Below are 21,395 nucleotides of genomic sequence, written 5' to 3'. Positions count from 1 at the left end.
GTTTGGGGTGAGCTGGACTGCAGAGTGAAGGCAAAAGCATCTCTGGGAACTCCTTCAAGATTGTTGGAAGACCATTTCCGGTGACTACCTCTTGAAGCTCATCAAGAGAATGCCAAGAGTGTGCAAAGCAGTTATCAAAGCAAAAGGTGGCTACTTTGAAGAACCTAGAATATAAGACATATTTTCAGTTGTTTCACACTTTTTTGTTAAGTATATAATTCCACATGTGCTAAATCATAGTTTTTATGCCTTCAGTGTGAATTTACAATTTTCATAGTCATGATAATACAGCAAAATCTTTAAATGAGAAGGTGTGTCCAAACTTTTGGTCTGTACTGTAGATGGCTGAGATCATATACCCAGTCCAAACTACCGTATATAATAATAAATGGCATAAACCATATCCAGTCTGTTGTAACAGTTTCCTTTATATTTCAATCCTTTACATTAACCTCAGAATATATTCATAGAATCAGTGATCAAATTCAAGGAATCAACATTTGTCATAATCATCATAGAGAATAAAGGACACAGACTCCGATGCAACCGGTCCAGCTGCTCTGGGCAGCAGCAGACATGTGGAAGCAGAGCGGTTGACTGACGGTTTGAGGTCCGCACCTGCAACAATGTTTCGGGGGCACACCCCTTTCCTCAAGCTTTCACGAGTCCCAACCATTTTTTTCCCTGTATGAGAGCTTGGGGCTTTTTTGGGGGAGGGGGGCGAGTTGTAGCTCCTAATGACACCAGTCACTTAACCATATGTTGTACTCACAGGAAAAAAATCTACGGTAAGTGCAATGAAATAGTGAAAAAAAAGCAATTCTGAAATTATTTTTTAGGGTTTTCAGTGATTACTGTATGGGTAAAAATGACCTGGTAACATGAGAATTCAGATCTGTACGATTACAATGATAACAACATTGTATGATTTTCTGTATATTTATGTATAACTGTGGATAGGTGAGAAAAGAGGTTTATGGTGACAGCTCTTAGGCCATGTGCACACGTTCAGGATTTTTAGCGTTTTTTTCGCGTTTTTTCGCTATAAAAACGTGATAAAAACGCAAAAAAAACGCTAGCATATGCCTCCTATTATTTACAAGGTATTCCGCATTTTTTGTGCAAATGTTGCGATTTTTTCTGCGAAAAAATCGCATAGCGGAAAAAATAGCAACATGTTCCTTAAAAATGCGGAATTGCAGGGATTCCGCACACCTAGGGGTCCATTGATCTGCTTACTTCCCGCACGGGGCTGTGCACACCATGCGGGAAGTAAGCAGATTATGTGCGGTTGGTACCCAGGGTGGAGGAGAGGAGACTCTCCTCCACGCACTGGGCACCATATAAGTGGTCAAAAAATAAGAAATAAAATAAAAAAAATAGTCCTATACTCACCCTCGATGTCCCGCGCAGTGTTCCCGCCTCACCGCTGCACGCTGCCGTTCGGTTCCTGTAGCTGATGTGCGGCGAAGGACCTTGCCGATGACGTCACTGTCCTGTGATTGGTCGTGAGCGGTCATGTGACCGCTCACGTGACCGTGACGTCACGGAAGGTCCTGTGCGCACAGACCAGCTATAGGAAGACGAACGGACGCCGCTGATGAGATGTCTGGGTGAGTATAAGCATTTTTTTATTTTTTTTATTATTTTTAAACATTCTATCTTTTACTATAGATGCTGCATAAGCTGCATCTATAGTAAAAAGTTGGTCACACTTGTCAAACGCTATGTTTGACAAGTGTGACCAACTTGTCAGTCAGTTTTCCAAGCGATGCTACAGATCGCTTGGAAAACTTTAGCATTCTGCAAGCTAATTACGCTTGCAGAATGCTAAAAAAACGCGAAAAAAACGGAAAAAAAACGCAAAAAAAAAATGCGGATTTCTTGCAGAAAATTTCCGGTTTTCTTCAGGAAATTTCTGCAAGAAATCCGCAACGTGTGCACATGGCCTTAGTGATATAGTTACACAATGTAATACATTTTATTTTTTACAGTCAATTTTTGCAGGACTGTGGCAACAGATGCTATTTTTGTAGATGAGGCACTACAGTAATAGCACTTTCATACACAGCCTGTGATTGAGTAACTATGTGGGGGCCATTATACTGTGTGGGGGGCCGTTATACTGTATGAAGGCCTGTGGGGAGAGGAGGGGCATTATACTGTGTGGAGGTATGCAAGGGCCTTATACTGTGCGAGGGCCATGATACTATGTCTTGAGACTGTGGTAGCCAGAACACTGATGTGGTCATCGGGGGCCTCATGTTTGTGGGAGACTGTTCTTGTGAAGGGTACTGTGGAGGAATTCACAGGGGAGGGGGGTCAGAGCCTTTGGAGGGCATTTTTTGTTAGCATCATAGTTTATGGGGGCCATGAAAGGGGTATCATAGTGTATGAAAACACTAAAGGGCTTTAATAGGGGCAAAATTACTTGCTGAAGTACATGTCCTTCTCTCAGTAAAAGGTGGGAGATACACCTTTCTGTGACTATGCCAACCTGTTGTCACCCAGCCAAATATTGTTTTCTGAGGGAGTGTGGGGGGCTCAATTAGGAGTTATGCTATGGGGTCCTATGATTTCTATGCACAACATTGCCAATTACAGCGAAAAGGAATTGGGAGATTTAGACCACGTGTTCATGAACATTGGTGCTTCCAATGGTGGGGGTTGTCCATGATCAAACACTTATCACTCCAGAGAGATAACTGTTTTTCATCGAAAGGCACCTTTATCAGTAGATCGGAGCGGAATGATGTGAGTGGGAAAACTAATAAGAGTACCTGAGTTTGGCTAACAGTGAGGCGTTAAGAAGGCGTTGGGGACCTAAAAGTTAGTAATCCCAAAAGAAAAGGAAGTACTGTATATACAGTAGATGGGTAACACAGCAATAGAGAAAGGTATAGCTATAGCGAAGGTCTATAGAGTGAAGCATACGGAGGAGCGTTGGTGGTCTACAATGTCACACGCTGAAAACTGACTCGGGAGAACCAAAGAATGTGAAGAAATCATACGTACCTCCACGATACTTCGAAGATCTTGAACATACATCCTCTCAGTTTCTATAATTTCGCACACTACACGCTCCACGTAGTTTAGTTTGCGAGACATTACACTAACTTTGCTTTCAAATGGAGAAAAGGATGTAGAGCCAAGATGGCCATATCGGTTTACACCGGCGTTACTATTCATTGTGTTGCCATTTTTCAAACCACTGTGTGTTTCCAGAGTCTGCGGAGTCTCAGTAGTGAATGTAGGCAGGTCCATGATCAGATCAGGTGAACTTTTCCTCAGTTGCTCATCGTTGATTGCATTGCCATTTGTATTTCCATGGAGCTGGTAATGGTCTCGGAGTGAGCCAGAGGTTACTGGTGAGATGACGCTTAGAGGATCCTCAGAATCATAAAACACAGCACAGAGTGAGGGAGAGCTGGATAACTTCTCATTGCTGTAGGACGAGGGGGCTGACAGCCTTGGGGATTCTATGAAATAAAAATAAAATGGTCAATGAATGAGTAAATCAATAAAAGTAATTACTACTTGTGGTAATATGGAAACACTTTTCACAGTTGACTCTCGGCTAGAGCAACATTCAAAATGTGTAAATTCACCTGACAACAACGCATTTCCATTGATTTGAATTACTAAAAAGTAGTGATGAGTGAACGTGCTGGGATAATGTATTATCTGTACATGCTCGGGTGCTAAATGAGTGTCTTCGGCATGCTCAAATAATATGATCACGTCCGTGTGGCTGTTCAACAGCCGCAACACGTGGGGACTGCCTAACAAACAGGCAATGCTGAAAATTCTCCTGCATTCTGTGACGTCATGTTGACAGAGCATATCCTTCTCTCCCGCTCTGCTCTGTGCATGGGGCGGAGCTGTCGACTGACTACCAGCTCAGTCATGTGAACAGAGCAGAGTGGAAGAGAAGGGATTGCTTTGTCGACTTGAATGAAATCAAAATTGCTGCGAAAAGCCGTCCATGACTGGTCCCAGCAGTGAGAGATCGGTACAGGGCAGTAAGGCAATTAGCTAGCAACTACCTGCTGATACGTTAATAGCCTCATAGGGAAAAAATTTTTAAAAAGTCCCCAGTAACCCCAGTTAAAAAAATAAGAAATTTTGCAATATATCTTATCAGAGAAACTTGCTTCTTTCTCTTCCTGGACTGATCATTCATTCTCAAAATTTACTTTGGTAAAATCTGTCTTCAGTGAATACAGAGTTTCCTATTATGAAGATAGGAGATGGCAGTTGGTGCTCATAAAGTTCTATGGAGAACTGTAACTGCCGTTTCAGGAGAACTTGCAGCAGAAGGTCTGTGTGGGCCTCCAGCTCCTCCCACCTGTCACCATAGAATCTTATAAGCACCAACTGTCATCTCCTATCTCAGTAATGGAAAAATCTGTCTTCAATTAATACAGATTTTTATAAACTTTATCCAAGATTTGACAGTGAAAAAGATTTCTCTAATATTACAAAATTGCTTATTTTCATGTGTACTGTTCTTTTATGAATTAAAAATTAAACTCCGGGTTAGTCTAAGGCTGTGGGCACAAGCTCCATTTTCCGGACGGATTTGCCATTTTACAGTATCAGCAAAGTGAATGAGACTTCCTAAGTCTCACGCACACGTTGCTTATTTTTTCTTGAAGATTTGTAGTATGTCAATTCTGGCAGCATATTTCACCCACACTAAAGGGGGAAATACACAACAAAAAAAACGCATGGCAAAACTGCGGCATAAACACGGCAAAAACTCATTTTGTAAATTCTTATTGTGTGTGCAGATAGCTTTTTATTTCATATTTTTGCAATACTGCAGAAAAATAAAAAGTAGATTACAAATATAAACCATAATAACAATGCCCATAATAATAATAAAAAAAAAAGTTTAAAAACATTTAATTGTATAGGTAACACTTTGTCAATGGGGAGAATAATGAAAACTCGTTAATATGCAAATGTAAAATGTAAATGACTAGCTCACATATCATTAAATCTTTTGTTGCACAATCTGCCCCAGGGAATACTGAGATCCCTTTTATTAAAAGGAGATAAAGTAAATCCTTCCTGCCAGGAAAAGCTAAAAAAACAAAAAAAAAACCTGTTGGAATGCAGTAAACAGTCTGAATGAGGGCAATGTTTAAGGGGTTAAAGTAGCAATCCAATTTTTGTTTGTATTTACTCCATTAGCCATAGTTATAATATGCATAGTGCAAGTATTAATAAAAACTTAACATAGTTGTATAATACACATATATATTTACGATTGATATTGCCCGTTTGCAGCGCTGTACCGTCCTCTTCTGCACTACACGACTGTACTTATCACCATCTGCCTCATATAGAATGTAAGTCTATGAGATCCTCCATGTGAGACCCATAAGCATACATTCAAAAAGTGACTTCCAGTCCACATGGAAGAAGCGGTGAGAGCCGCGGAGGATCGGAACAAGAAGGGGGGGCAAAGATTAGTGTGTGTTTTTATGCTCTTTTTTTTTTTTAAGGCTATTAAAGAAAAATTACAAAAAAAATGGGTATGGGATGCAATGTCCATACCCGCTCATTGGGTAACGAATATTTGTAGCTGGAAAATGGATAGCAGAGCACTAGTAAAAATGGCCATCTGAAAGAGGCCTGAAGAATTATTCAGTTCTGCTTGCTGTGAATTGCAATATTTTTTGCAATTTAAAAAAAAAAAAAGAAATTGAATAGTTTTTATTCATTTGCGGCACAAGTCTGGGAACTAAAACAAAATCTGAATTAATTAAACATGTCGGTAAAACACCCATCTGAAAGAGGGCTGTGTGTCATTTCCTGGCAGGAAGGAGGATGCTGCAACTCCTTCCAGCAAACGACGACTTATTAGGCCTCAGGCAACAACACATTTCAATGATTATAAACCAGTCTGGAAAATGGAAGCGTTAGGGCTCAGTGATACTTACAGTACATACCGTAATAGGAATCCAGAATTAATATTTTTTTCAATGGGGAAATAAACAAAACCACTTTCATTTTTTGTTAGCTCTTTATTCTTTCGCTTATAACCTAGCTTGGGCAGCACGAGTCGTGTGACAGGTTCCCTTTAAGCTTTTTCAAAAATCATCATTCACAGCAGCACATCATCCTGTGTAAACAGGACCTGTGCTGCCGAGAATAACAACAGCCTACGCGCACTGACCAATCTATTACAGATCATTCTGTGCACAATGGAAGCGCGGTCAGTCGATTTATAGAGGCTATTAAGAGACCACCAAATGGCAAATATATCAGCAGTGGTTTAGCGACACAAGTCAGCCAGTGTAAACGAGGCCTTAGTCCTTGCCAAACTCCTCTGGCTTTGGCTTATCTAGCAGAAAAACAAAAGAAACAGACATTTTAATGAAAAGTGCCCAGGTTTTGTGTCTGGAGGGTCTCCAGAAAACTTTGAGATTGATAAATCCCTGCAGTTTATAGCCAAAGTTCTCCTGTGGTGGCACATGTCGAAATGTTCCCAAAAAGAAAACCCAAAGATGATTTTTTTGACAGAAGCAGTGAGAGCATTGTTCTACACTGCTGCCCTTCATGGGATTAATACAATGAAGGCACATGACAGGGCTGTTTGTGCAACACTGAGAGATTTCTCAGGGCCTGGAATGAGAACATCCTACAGAAATGCTTCACCAGACATGTTAGAACAGAAACCATTGTGCCTCCCTCAAATGGCAGCCAGCCACGGTAACATCTGACAGCGAGCCTCATATTTACGGATTATTACTTTCCTCACAGATTATACACCATTTGGACAGTAATTTTTTTTTTTAGAATTTCTGAGAAACAGATTCTGTACAAAGACCCAAAAATTCTGAAAAGGGTATGTGAAGGCCCCCAAGACCCAAAATTCTGAAAAGGGTATGTGAAGGCCCCCATACACATTAGATAAATGTCAGCTGAACCTGTCGATCTTAGGGAAATCCGACAACCATTTAGTGTGTATGGCGAGGGGGTCCTCTTGGGTTTCCTCCGACAACCGCCCAATCCTTTTATTTAGTGGGTAGATAAGCTAGTGTCAGCTGATTCTGGTAGCTGCTGAATGATAACACATGGTCAAGCCCATGGTTCCCATGTATGAGGGATTCGAGAGAGATAGTGGACAACCAAAAGATAGCTTTGCTGATAGCTATCTAATGTATTTGGCCAGATTAAAGTTGTTGTCCACTTTCAGAAAAGTGGGCCCCAAACTGTGTAAAATGCCTAAAATAATAAACTTAGCCGGCACCATCCTGTAGAATGTGAGCCCGCAAGGGCAGGGTCCTCTGCATCAGTCTGTCATTGTTAGTTTGCTTACTGTAAGTGATATCTGGAATTTGTATGTAACCCCTTCTCATGTATATGGAATCAATGGTGCTATATAAATAAATAATAATTCACTGGCCAACAGTGAAAATGTTTCTGAAATGAAAATAGCTGGTTTGTAATAATTTTAGCATCCTAAAAACGAATATGTTACTTAAAAATCATTATTAGCTCTTGTTGCTGAGATACAGGTCATTTAAGATTATTATGCAGGAAAATAGGGAAATTTTGAATTTTCAACAAATGTGTATTGGTAAACCTGATTACAGACCTGTTGAACCAATGTCAGCCATTTTATTCATTGTGTCTGCATAGTTTGTACTAATTGAAGTCTCTTTCTCTTGTTGCAGTAATTTTGTGGAGAGAATTTACACTTTGAAAATGCCTCGTAAATGTGCAAATATTGTTAACAATTTTTGTTACGTGTGTGGTTATGTGACATTTGCCAACCAAAGAAGACCAATTACTCCACTTGTGAAGACTGCTTACCATCATTACTTTGCTTATACGTGGCACTTAAATACGTGGCACTTATACGTGGCACTTAAATACGTGGCACTTATATACGTTGCATTTTGAGACCTATAATTTTTCCACATTTTGGTCCACAGAGTCATGTGAGGTCTTGTTTTTTGCGGGACGAGTTGACGTTTTTATTGGTAACATTTTCGGACACGTGACCATTTTTTATCACTTTTTATTCCGATTTTTGTGAGGCAGAATAACCAAAAACCAGCTATTCATGAATTTCTTTATACCGTTCTGCGTTTGGTAAAATTGATAAAGCAGTTTTATTCGTCGGGTCAGTACGATTACAGCGATACCTCATTTATATCATTTTTTAATGTTTTGGCGCTTTTATACGATAAAAACTATTTTATAGAAAAAATAATTATTTTGGCATCGCTTTATTCTGAGGACTATAACTTTTTTATTTTTTTGCTGATGATGCTGTATGGCGGCTCGTTTTTTGCGGGACAAGATGACGTTTTCAGCGGTACCATGGTTATTTATATCCATCTTTTTGATCGCGTGTTATTCCACTTTTTGTTCGGCGGTATGGTAATAAAGCGTTGTTTTTTGCCTCGTTTTTTTGTTTTTTTTCTTACGGTGTTTACTGAAGGGGTTAACTAGTGGGACAGTTTTATAGGTTGGGTCGTTACGGACGCGGCGATACTAAATATGTGTACTGTACTGTGCAATTTATACTCTTGTAATGAATTCTTATCGCTACCTACAGCACATACTTCCATGGCGTGTATCTAAAAAACGAGAGCTAATTAAACAATTCTGTGGGTATATTTGAGTTTCTCGACCCAAAATTAGTAATATTTGCCTATTTTCATCAAAGAAACATAAAAAAAGTTGTTTTTTGTTGGCCTGTGTAATAATACTAAGACTCCTTGGGTCCAGTACCGACTCCCCAATGCTGCTCTGGTGCCACTTTTTGGCTGAAGTGGTGACATTTTGTTGAAGGACACATCACATCTCTAGCCAATCACTGAGCTCAGACACTGTGCCAAACTTGAAGTGACATCACTGCTACAGTTAAAACACCAGAACAAGACAGCAAATGGATGATGGACCTAGGGAGGGCGAGTACCTGCTGGCTTTATTATTTTATAGTTTGGTGCCCATTTTCGTGATAGTGGACAATGCCTTTAATGGAGGCGCCACAGAAGTCTTAAAGGAGTTGTTCACTGGCGCCATTCCAGCGCTGTCAGAACTCGCAGTCCCGGAGCTCTGGAGCCCGGCGCCCAATCAGTGCTGGCGTAACTGTCTCCGCCTTCGTTCGGATTGAACATTAACAAGAAATCCAGGCTGCAGCTGATCTCTGACTTCCTCTTCATGCTCAATCTGTATGAAGGCGGAGACAGTGACACCTCATGTCATTCCCACCTCACCAGTGCTCCCGGACCATGACTGCAGACACCGCGGGAACGGAGCCAGCACAGGTGGGGAGTATAGGCAGCATTTTTTTTTTTTATCTGGGCCAAACTTTAGTTAAAGAAGGGGTTGTCCAAGTAGTGAAATTGTTGCAGAAGAAAAAGCCAGAAGGAAAAAAAAAATAAAAAATCACATCATGCTGCACTGTTTTTTTTTCTTGCAGTAACACCTTGCCTTCACAGCCAATTTTTGTACTTTAATTTTTTCTTCCCCTTCATCCAAGAACCATAACTTTTTATATTTTTCTGTCTACATAACCGTATGAGGACTTTATTTTTTGCAAGGCGAGTTCTAGTTTTCAATGCCACAAATCAATGTACAATGAGATATATTATATAAAGCCTGTGGGCTTCATAGAAGTACCAACATGATGGCATAGGGACCTTAGGAAGGCCCTTGGCTGCCACATCTTTCCATCGTTACCATGCGATCACATCACGGCAGGGCCAATGGTAGCCCGGAATGGTTCACCTCTGGGACAACACGTAGACATCAGTTTGTCCCATACGAGTTCTAGGCGTGTTTTTCACAAATAGTACAGTAATCGTACCTATTGTAGTCTTTTTGGGAACCAAGTGGTCTACACAAAATTATAGGGACATGTCCGATCTTAATATGATTCTCGGATCAAAATCACCAAGTCTACGGGTCTGTGACAAAAAATGGACAGCACTCAGATGCCATTTATGTCCGTTTTTCTCAAACTGTTTGATAGGAGGAGCTGGAGAAAGCTTCAACATTTTTTCCCCATGTGAAAAAACTGATACAAAAAAAATAAAAAAACACTGATAAAACTAGTACCGATTATTGCATATGAGAAAAAGCACTGCAGTTATACGGTTAGCAATTTTGCTACATTTACCGAGGGGAGAGGCAGATGCTGGCTGTGTAATACAGCCAGCATGTGTTAGGTAAAAAGATGTCTTAGATCTTTATCTACCTGCCCCTGACTTACGCCATAAATGAAAAACGAATATTGGGAAGGGATTAAAACATCTTTTGTTAAAAACCACATTAGTCCATGGGGGCTGTCAGGCACCATTTGTGTCCATCAAGTGATGGGTCGGGTTCCATTTGTATAAACAGATGTCAGTACACCAGTGTGAACCCAACCTTATAGAATATACCAAAAGTTACAGAACTAAACCATAAAGAGAAAAATATAAAAAGCTGGATCAGACAGATCATGAAGATAGGTGGAGAATGTCCTTGTTATTCAGAGACAGACAAGCAGCACAACTGACAAAAACCCAAATATACAAAGAATTAACGAGGTACAATATTTCACCTACCGAACAGTCGAGAGATCCTACGGTTGAATCCTTCAAAGCGTCCTTTCTCGTCAAACATTTTGTGTGGATTGGAGACTTTGCTCCTGGTAGAACACACTCACTTCATGAGATCCCAGCGCTCTCAAGGTGTGGACAGACTGACATCATTGTATCTCCTGTGCTCTCCCTCTCCCTCCTCCGCCTCCAGACAGGAAACAAACGTCAAAAGATCCATTTTCTTCCCTCCCATCATCACACAATGAGGTGTTTCCCAGGTAGACTTGTAAAAGGGGTTAGAAATGTAAATCTTCCCTTGTTACATGTTCTCAAAACCATTTTAAGCTCTTGGTTCAAAGCTTCAGAGGTCTATGAATAACAAAGACTTTGAAACAAGTAAACTGCTGGCCTTCAGAGGGTTAAATACAAATGAAGGCACATGACAGGGCTATTGGGGCAACAAGGAGTAGCAGGATAAGTCCTTCAGAAATGCTCCACCAGACACTACAGAATATGCCTCTGTGCCCCAGATGACAATTCACTGGAACCAGCCATTATAAAAACAAGGAGAAATTTTTTTTTTTATAAATTAGCAGATTTTTTTAATTCAATTTCATCGACTTTTCCCCCCAAAATTTGATTTGTGGTGAATAAATTCATGTGAATCTTGATAATGGAAAGATTGTAATTGCTCAAAAAATACACAACGGGGAGTGAAGAGAAAAAAACCTTGCTGAAAGAGAAAGACAGAATCCAGCTGAGACAGAGAAAGAGATCCCAGCTGAGGGAAAGAAAGAGAGAACCCAGTGAAGGGAGAGAACTCTGCTGAGAGAGAGAAAGTCACACTTTCGAGTGTGATGAGAGAAACTCGTGCGAGTCTCTCACATCAATACCCGGCACTGCCGCCGGCACTCGGGACCGGAGCGTGCGGCTGCATGTATTTCTATGCAGCCGCACGCTCCGGTACCGAGTGCCGGTGGCAGTGCCAGGTATTGATGCGAGTTTCTCACATCACACTTGCAAGTGTGAACCTGGCTAAAAAGAGAGAACCCAGCTGAAAGAGAACTCGGCCGAGAGAGAACACCACTGAGAGAAAGAGAACCCCACTAAGAGAGGGAGAATGAACCCGATAGGACGAGAGAGAAAGAACGAGAAAGAGAGAAGGAGAGAGAATAAGAGAGCCCTGCTGATCACAAGAGCTTACACTCTACAGGAGAGGAAGAGAAAAAGGATGAGAGAGAGAGAGGATGAGACAGAGAGGATGAGAAGGACGAGAGAGAGGACGAGACAGAGAGGAAGAGAGAGAAAAAGCACAAGACAGAGAGGATGAGAGAGAGGACGAGAGAGAGGACGAGAGAGAGGACGAGAGAGAGGGAGGAGGAGAGAGAGGAGGAGAGAGAGGAGGAGAGAGAGGACGAGAGAGAGGGAGGACGAGAGAGAGGGAGGACGAGAGAGAGGGAGGACGAGAGAGAAGGAGGACGAGAGAGAGGGAGGACGAGAGAGAGGGAGGACGAGAGAGAGGACGAGAGAGAGGGAGGACGAGAGAGAGGACAAGAGAGAGGGAGGACAAGAGAGGGGACGAGAGAGGGGACGAGAGAGAGGACGAGAGAGAGGACGAGAGAGAGGACGAGAGAGAGAGGACGAGAGATAGAGAGGATGAGAGAAAGAGGACGAGAGAGAGGCGAGAGCGAGAGGACGAGAGAGAGAGAGAGAGAGAGAGAGGACAAGAGACAGGACAAGAAAGAGGACGAGAGAGAGGGAGAGACAGAGAGAGGGAGGGAGGGAGGAAGGACGAGAGAGAGAGGACCAGAGAGCTTACACTCTAAGGCTATGTGCACACGTTGTGGATTTCCTGCGGATCTGCAGCGTTTTTTACCGTGCAGAAATGCTGCAGATCTGCAAGTGATTTGCCGTACAATGTAAATCAATGGGAAAAAAAAATGCTGTGCTAATGGTGCGGAAAATTCCGTGCGGAAACACTGCGGATTAAAAGAAGTAGCATGTCACTTCTTTTTAGCAGATCTGCAGCGTTTTTGTACCCATTCCATTATAGAAATCTGCAGGGATTAAAAAAAACCCGCAAGAAATACGGACAAAATCCACAGTAAATCCGCTTAAAAAACCGCATCAAATCCGCACCTGCGTTTTCTCCCAAAAGATGCAGAATCCGCACAAAAAATTCCAGAGGCTAATCCGCAACGTGTGCACATTGTCTCTCCTTTAGGCTAAGTTTTTTTCTTTCATTTTTTTTTTTTTTTTTTTTACAAAAAATTAAATCTAAAACTATTTGAATTTGCTTGAATCTGAGAATTTCAGGATATTCAACACAAAATCGATATTCTGTGGATCAATCTGTTCATCTAGTACTTTTCCTAAGATTGTACACTCTTTGGTAATTAAACAGCAAACACAAAATTAAAAAAACATGCCCTTCTTGTTCCCAACTTCATTTTAAACTATGGTGTAAAATCAAAACTGAATTTTTGTCCTTATTCAGTTTTTTCATCTTTTCATGTCCAAAACCCTTAAGGCTACGTGCACACGTTGCGGAAAGTCCTGTGGATTTTTCCGGACTGATTTTAGTAAATACGCAGGTAAACCGCACTGCGGATTACCTGCAGAATTACTGCGGATTTACCACGTTTTTTTGCAGTTTTTGTGCGGATTTCACATGCGGTTTTACACCTGCAGATTCCTATTATGGAGCAGGTGTAAACCGCTGCGGAATCCAAACAAAGTATTGACATGTTGCGGAACAAACAACGCTATGTTTCCGCGCATTTTCTTCCGCACCATGTGCACTGCGGATTTTGTTTTCCATAGGTTTACATGGTACTGTAAACTCAGGGAAAACAGCTGCGAATCCACAACGTCAAAACCGCAGCGGATCTGCAGCAAAATAAGCAGCGTGTGCACAGACCCTAAAAAGTCTTCTGTCTAAAAATGTGCCAAATTGAAAACCTCACCAGAAAACTTATTCCACAGCAGGGACAAGGAGTGAGAGGAGCCAAAAATATGTGACATTTGATAAAAGCCACATCTCATTGATCTAAAACATTTTGAAAAGCAAACTTGTGGTTGTTGGAGGGAAGTGTAAGCCAAACAGTCCATGAGTAGCATCTGATTGGCTTCAGTGCCTATGTAGCATAACAGTGACACGCAATCATCTGGAGACTTTGCACGGACTTTGATGGAATGGTGCTGGCAAATGAGATGAGCGTCTGGGGTGCTTTTGTTTTTTTCTATTATATATTGAGGATTATAGCACTTAAAAAGGAATTGTCCAAGAAGTAAGCAAACCATTTAATAATAAATAATAATAATAATTTTATTTATATAGCGCCAACATATTCCGCAGCGCTTTACAACTTATAGAGGGGACTTGTACAGACAATAGACATTACAGCATAACAGAAATCACAGTTCAAAATAGATACCAGGAGGAATGAGGGCCCTGCTCGCAAGCTTACAAACTATGAGGAAGGGGAGACACGAGAGGTGGATGGTAACAATTGCTTTAGTTAATAAATACAAAAGAATTTTACATCTCTTTTTTTTTTTTTGAAGGATCATCTTCTGGCTTTGGCTCAAAAGTGCAAGTATGTTCCAAGCCTAAATGACTTCACAAGCAATGTCCCTGTTGTTGTAGATTTCTCGGCCTGCGCGCGGCGCACAGGTCTCTCAGCAGCTAGCCTAATGTGCCAGAGCGCTCCGATACTTGAAAGGACAATTCCCTAGCCAATAGCTGAGAAGCATCAAGTATTTAAGGCATGCTCCCCAGTAGGAAGGTGCCTGAGCAACCACCTTGATTTACGGTAGTTAGTTTTGTGTAGATAGTTAGTTAACAGGTCACCCATGTTGTCTGAACTCGAACCCATTCCTGAAACCCTTTTAGTCTAACCAGTACCTGTTCCTGAGTGTCGAGTAGTCTGAACCTGAACCAATTCCTGAACCCGCTGTAGAACCCGTTTAGTCTGAACCTAAACCTGTGACTGTGACCCGTATTGTCTAACCCAGAACCTGTTCCTGTTGCCTGTATTATCTGAACCTGAAGCTGCTCCGACGGTACCTGAACCAGAAACCGCTCCGGCGGGACGTGAGCTTGAAGTCGCATAGGGAGCACCTGAACCGGAAGCCGCTCTAAACCAAACATAGTTCAATAAAGAGTAATTATACAAAGCCCGGATAACAAAAAAAATAGTCTAAACAAATACAAGAAACATATGCTCACATGCTGTTCAGGGAGGGCCACACGGCGCACTCATATGTATGGAGTAGGTGCCAAATATCATAGAGGTAAGACAATAACAAACCTAAACTACTCAATGATAATACACATACATAGCAAATTAATCCAAAATGGAAAAGCTAAAACAAATCCTGGATAGAGAATAAAAAAACAAAATGGGTGGCGTATGGCAACAAAATGTGTCTTCCTTAGGGGTGATGGATCAGGCGGCTACCTGCAGCACAAACGTCATTCCGCCATCAGGAGCTCTAGCGAACAACAGGTAGCCGCGTAGCCACGCCCCTCCTGGATATGCCAGGATCACGGCACAGTGGGTCCACGAACTGTGTGTGACACTCTTATAGACTCATGCTGTGTTGAATTCCATCATATTGCACCAACTTGTTCAAGCGGGTATATTGGCTTAAATCGTTCCCGACACCTGCTGAACATGTACAATGGAAGTTGGGTGCAGGATTTAAGGAGTGGACTCAGAGGCTGAGCTCGCCCCATACCAAGCGGAAAATGCACAGCCAATATCTGCTTCTAACAGCTGCCATTTTTACCAATGGAAAAGATGCCTTCCAGATTTTATGGTAGAACCGTGACGTTCTCGAATCAGAAGGGGCCTTCAAAAAGGCAGACTCAGAGGTCATGCTGGTATATTAAATGACCAAAAATTTGGGTAGAAGAGGAGACCCTTGGGAAAGGTCTATCTGGATGCTATGGATGGCGCCAGGGAGCATCTGCAACAAAGAATGGGACTTCTGGACTTAATCTGAACAATTCTGAGCTTAGCAGGCTTTCAAAGCTTTAAATCACTTTAAATCCGAAATAGGGCAAGGAGAATCCTGTACTGATAGGGAAAGATCAATATTCCCCTGGAATGTAGAAGGGACTTGACCTATGCCCTGATCTCATCATCTACCTTAGGGAACTCTAGTATTGGAGGTACTCATCCAGTGAGACCGTCGGGGACATAACATTTTCGAATGCCCTAACAGTGCAGGCAACACAACAATAGTGTAATCGACCTGTTTTAAGCCTCAAATCAGATGGACCAGGGCAGCATTACTCATAGGAGGTGAGAGGATGGAAACACTGCTAGTATTTCCTAAGTGTGACCAGCTTCCCTCACTGCCAGGTAAAATAGACTAGCTGAGTAGTGCAGTAACCCCTGCTTCTGGAATTATAGGAAAGATTCCTGCTAAAGGATGGAATCACCAATCAAAAGGGAGCTATCCTCCTCCAGCACAAAAAGCTGGAGCAAGGCTATCTAGACTACTTAAGGGATGTTCTAAGTTGAGAGATCTCTTCCAGAAAAAATGATTCTGGCTGGAAGTTAAAGAAGAGCTCAAAAGCTATGTGACTTGGCCAAATCCAAGCAGTCTCTACTTGTAGGTCTGACTCACGCAAGGGATCAGGGACCTCTGGGCCTCCAGTGAATTACGCTGGAGTGACTCAACTAGGATGTCACAAGAGTACCAATTTGCCCATGTATCTGCTGGATGGTGACTCACCCTGGATAGTGGTCAAAATGCAGACTGAAATGCATGCATGATCAGCCCTAGGAAAGGTCTTGCTTGTTGGGCTGACATGTTAGGAAAAATGGTCAGAGTACAAGCTGGTTAGCCTGTACGATTTGCAAGACCACTTGACTGACTCACCAATAAAGAGGCACTTGCCCAGGGAGGTGGTCAGGATTGGATATGTCATGGTTTCACCCCTCAGCGTGTCTGGGATTCAGTTACTGACAGCCGTCCCTCTATTATAGGGTGTGCTGAAGCTGTCAGTACTTTGACAGCTTGGCCATCCAATCTGGTACAAGGGCATGCTGAGCTGTCAGTGTGTTGATTGACAGTTCGACTATCCAATCTGAGACTGTGAGGCATCAGTTATCTCCAGGTGTTATTATTCCAGTTAATGGCCATGCTTCTTAGCTGAGCTGTGTCTCTCAGAACTCTGCCAGATGTACATTCAGCCTGTGAGGTTTGTGGTTTCCTGTGCCTTGAGTTCTGTATGCTTGATCTGTTGCCTGACCTTGGACTTCATTTTGACCATCCACTTGTTTAACCCCTTCAGCTCTGATCCGCTATCCTCTCGGTACTCTGACTTCAGAACGTTACCTGACTATGCTTTTGTCTCTTCCTTCTGTTTATGACGTACCCTCCTGGCTTCTGACCTTCGACTCCTTGACCTCTCTGAGTCACGTCTTGGCCGTGAGAAGTGACTAGCGTCACATTAAGTCTGGTGCCAGAATGGATCCTATTCACACACTTTGTGACAAGGTGGAGAATTTGATGCAGATGACTCAGGATCTGGCAAAGGATTGCCAGAGTCTGGAGTCATCGTAATATCAGTTGCATAGTCAGATAAATAACTTGATGACCTCCCATAGCCTCCACTGCCTGCAGTGGCTGTGACATCAGTGATGTACAGTTGGTCTCTCCGGAACCTGTCATATCCCTGCCTGATAAATTTTCAGGAGAGAAAGACCAGTTTAGGGTATTCAGGGAGAGCTGTAAGTTATTTTTTACCCTACACCCCTGGTCGTCAGGTGAGGAGTTCCAGAGGGTGTGAATAATCATGTCCCTACTGCGGGGGGGTCCTCACACCTGGGCATTTTCTTTGTCCCAAGCCCCAAATGGTTTTCTGTTGATGCCTTTTTTGACAGATTAGGTCTGATATATGACGAACCTAACAGAATCCAGTTTGCGGAGGCTAAGATCATAAACCTGGCATGGTTGGGGGCGGGGGCCCGCACATCTGAGGGCTACTGTACTGAGTTCCGGCAGTGGTCCACCGAAGTTCTATGGAACAATGCTGCTCTCAGGTGCCAGTTCCAAAGAGGCCTTTCCAAGACACTCAAGGATGTTGAGTTCACCGATGGAGGCCATACGCAGGCCATACGAATGGAATCCGTGTGAGACATGGTGAACAGCAGGCTGCATGTTACACTTCCCTGGAGCAGGTCAATTTACCCAAGGTTAGAGTTGCCAGTCTGTATTGCGGAGAGAAGACAGAGAAAAGATCTCGGACTCTGTCTATACTGTGGTCTCTCTGGACATTTTCTTAAGAATTGCCCAACTCGTCCTCAAGCCACCAAACCATTGGGAGAACGTCTGAGTCTGGGTGACGACCAAGGAGGTCACCCAGACTCCCAGGTACCTTTTTCTTCCTCTGACAAAGTACTGATAAATACGATGATTTCCTTTGAGAATCAGGTGTTATCAACATTGGCATTCATTGACTGTGGGTCATGTATTTCAGATTATCTAATGCATCTGCTGTGTTTCAAAATTTTATGAATGATATTTTCTCTGATTGCATTGGAAGATATGTTGTGCTTTACCTCGATGACATTCTAATTTTCTTGCCAGACTTGGACACTCACCAGGAACATGTCCGTGTTGTGTTACAGAGACTGAGGGAGAACTGTTTGCTAAATTAGAGAAATGTGTTTTTTTTTCTGTTCAGGAAATCTTTCTTGGGGTGTTTCTAGTCGGGCAGAAGGTTTAAGATGAACCCTGGGAAGGTGCAGGTCATAATTGACTGGGTTCAACCTCGTGATCTTAAGGCTTTGCAGCGTTTTCTTGGATTTGCCAACTATTATAGAAAATTTATCAAGGGGTTTTCACAGATTGCTAGACCACTTACTGACCTTACACGTGAGGGGGCGAATCTCAAGGTTTGGTCGCTGGGGGCTACCAGGGCTTTTGAAAAATTAAGAGTGTTTTATGTCCGCACCCAGTCTGATCCAACCTGATCTCCAAGAACCATTCATTGTGGAGGTGGATTCTTCGGAGATCAGAGTGGGGGGCAGTCTTATCGCAGGGGCCCAAAACTCTGACTAACATGGGTCCATGTGATTTTCCTTCTAAAAATTTTTCACTGGCGGAGAAAAATTATGTTGTTGGGAATCGGGAGTTACTTATTGTCAAATTGGCCTTTGAAGAATGGAGGTATTTTTTGGAGGGGGCGGTTCATCCAGTTGCGGTGATGACAGATCACAAGAATTTAGCTTACATTGAATCGGCTAAAAGGTTAACTCCTAGACAGGCCAGATGGTCCTTGTTTTTCTCTCGGTTTAATTTTTCTATTACTTTCAGGCCAGGGTCTAAGAATGTGAAAGCTGACGCTTTATCTCGTAGTCTAGATTCCACTTCTCCTCCAGAACCTCCATCTTCCATTATTCCTCAGGGTATTGTGGTGTCTATGGTAACCTCGGAGCTGGAAGAGAAGATTCATAAAGTCCAGTCGTTGGCTCTTCCACTTCCCCAGGGTCTAAAGTATTTGTGCCTGTGTACCTAAGATAACGGGTGTTACAGGAATTTCATGATTCCGTTTTAAGTGGTCATCCTGATGTTACTGCCACAAGGAAAGCCGTTGCTAGACTTTTTTGGTGGCCATCCATGCATTAAAGATTTTGTATCTGCTTGTGAAGTCTGCGCACGCGCCAAAGTCAGTCATAGCCGGCCGGCTGGGGAATTGGCTCTATTGCAAATTCCATTACAGATTTACCTCTGTCTGATGGTAAAGGTACCTTCACACTAAGCGACGCTGCAGCGATACAGACGATGCCGATCGCTGCAGCGTCGCTGTTTAGTCGCTGTGTGGTCGCTGGAGAGCTGTCACACAGACGGCTCTCCAGCGACCAACGATGCCGAAGTCCCCTGGTAACCAGGGTAAACATCGGGTTGCTAAGCGCAGGGCCGCGCTTAGTAACCCGATGTTTACCCTGGTTACCAGCGTAAATGTAAAAAAAACCAAAAACACATACTCACATTCCGGTGCCCGGCGTCCGCTTCCCTGCACTCCTCCTGCATCCTGTGTCTGCACTGTGTGAGCGCCGGCAGTACAGAGCACAGCAGTGCTTTTACTTTACGGCCGGCGCTCACAGTCAGTGCGGGAAGCAGACGACGAGGGATGTGTGACAGACAGCAGAAGGTGAGTATGTACTGTTTGTTTTTTTTACTTTTACAATGGTAACCAGGGTAAATATCGGGTTACTAAGCGCGGCCCTGCGCTTAGTAACCCGATATTTACCCTGGTTACCATTGTAAAACATCGCTGGCATCGTTGCTTTTGCTGTCAAACACAACGATACACGCCGATCTGACGACCAAATAAAGTTCTGAACTTTCAGCAACGACTAGCGATATCACAGCAGGATCCAGATCGCTGCTGCGTGTCAAACACAATGATATCGCTATCCAGGACGCTGCAACGTCACGGATCGCTATCGTTATCGTTGCAAAGTCGCTTAATGTGAAGGTACCTTAAGACTGCTATCTGGGTGGTAGTTGATCGATTCAGCAAACAAGCTCATTTTGTTCCTTTGTCAGGATTACCTAATGTGGAGACACTCTCCAGGTTGTTTATTTCTCATATTGTAAGGTTAAATGGAATCCCTCTGAACATTGTGTCTGATAGGGGGAGTACAATTTGTCTCAATTTTGGAGAGCTTTTTGCAGTAAACTAGGGATTGACTTGTCTTTTTCATTTGTTTATCACCCTGAAACCAATGGTCAGACAGAGTAAAAATCAGTCTTTGGAACAAATTTTAAGGTGCTTTGTGGCAGCTCAGCAGGAGGACCGGTCTTCGTTTTTACCTCTCGCTGAGTTTGCTTTTAACAGTCGTGTAAATCAATCTACCAGGATCTCACAGTTCTTCTGTAATTATGGTGTTCATCCCAATTTTGGTGAATTTTATAGGATCAATTCTGAATGCCCTGGGGTGGAGGTCGTCGTGCAGAAACTTGGGGATGACTGGAGGGAGGTTCAAAAGGATATTGAGACTGCCCAGATTCACCAAAAACCAAAGGCAGATAGAAGACGTTTGGTGTGTCCTGTTTCTAAGAATAGGAATAAGGTTTGATTGTCTTCCAGAAACATTAAACTTAAAGTGCCATTGGCGAAGTTGGGTCCAAAGTTCATTGGTCCATATGAGATCCTGGAGGTGGTCAATCCTGTGGCATTTAGATTAAAGCTTCCTCCATTCCTTCGCATCCCTAACGTATTCCATAAATCCCTATTAATGGAGTATGTTCCTTCTGCATTGGCTCCCTCATCCCCAGTCTCCTTTGCCTTCAGTGGATGGTGGTCTGGAGTATGAGGTTCAGAAGGTTCTGGATTCTCAGAGGGTCCATAATTCCCTTCAGTAACTCATCCACGGGAGGGGATATGGACCAGAGGAGAGATCCTGGGTCCCTTCTTGAGATGTGAAGGCCGATCGGTTAGTTAGGGCCTTCCATCTAAAAATTTCCTGGTAAGCAGGGCCGGACTGGTCATCGGGCACTTTTGGCAGATGCCAGTAGGGCCGGTGCCAGGAGTGGGCCGCTGCCGCTATCAGCGGCGCCAGGACCGACTCCTCCCGCCAGCGCCGACTCACCCCACCTTCCCCCAATCGCCCGCCCACCCCACATTCAACCATACCAGCGTCTAGAACGCCGGTACAGTTGAATGCAATGATGGAGGAGAGAGCGTCTGCTGTCGCTCCCTCTCCCATCATTCACTTCTCTGTCTCTCTCTGACACAGATATGACGTCATCGCGCACCTGCTGTGTGGCCGGGCAGACTGCAGCTGCTGAGACCGGAGCCGGGAGCAGCAC

General features: G+C 43.1%; 1 protein-coding gene across 4 annotated transcripts in view; it reads right to left on the bottom strand.

Annotated features, from left to right (window-relative positions):
* Positions 1-21,395, bottom strand: part of PLEKHG3 (pleckstrin homology and RhoGEF domain containing G3) — a 142,040-nt gene that overhangs the window by 47,390 nt on the left and 73,255 nt on the right. For 3 of the 4 annotated variants that reach the window (XM_077260870.1, XM_077260861.1, XM_077260867.1), the window contains one exon: positions 3,016-3,479. In XM_077260870.1, the coding sequence (XP_077116985.1) occupies positions 3,016-3,264 (249 nt within the window). In that variant the 5' untranslated portion in view covers positions 3,265-3,479. Of the gene's footprint in view, positions 1-3,015; positions 3,480-10,580; positions 10,748-21,395 lie in introns of those variants that run through there. The other variant, XM_077260854.1, reaches the window with a different exon arrangement.

This window comes from Ranitomeya variabilis, chromosome 1, assembly GCF_051348905.1.
Source record: "Ranitomeya variabilis isolate aRanVar5 chromosome 1, aRanVar5.hap1, whole genome shotgun sequence".
NCBI lineage: Eukaryota > Metazoa > Chordata > Amphibia > Anura > Dendrobatidae > Ranitomeya > Ranitomeya variabilis.
This window is presented reverse-complemented; position numbering and strand designations above follow the sequence as displayed.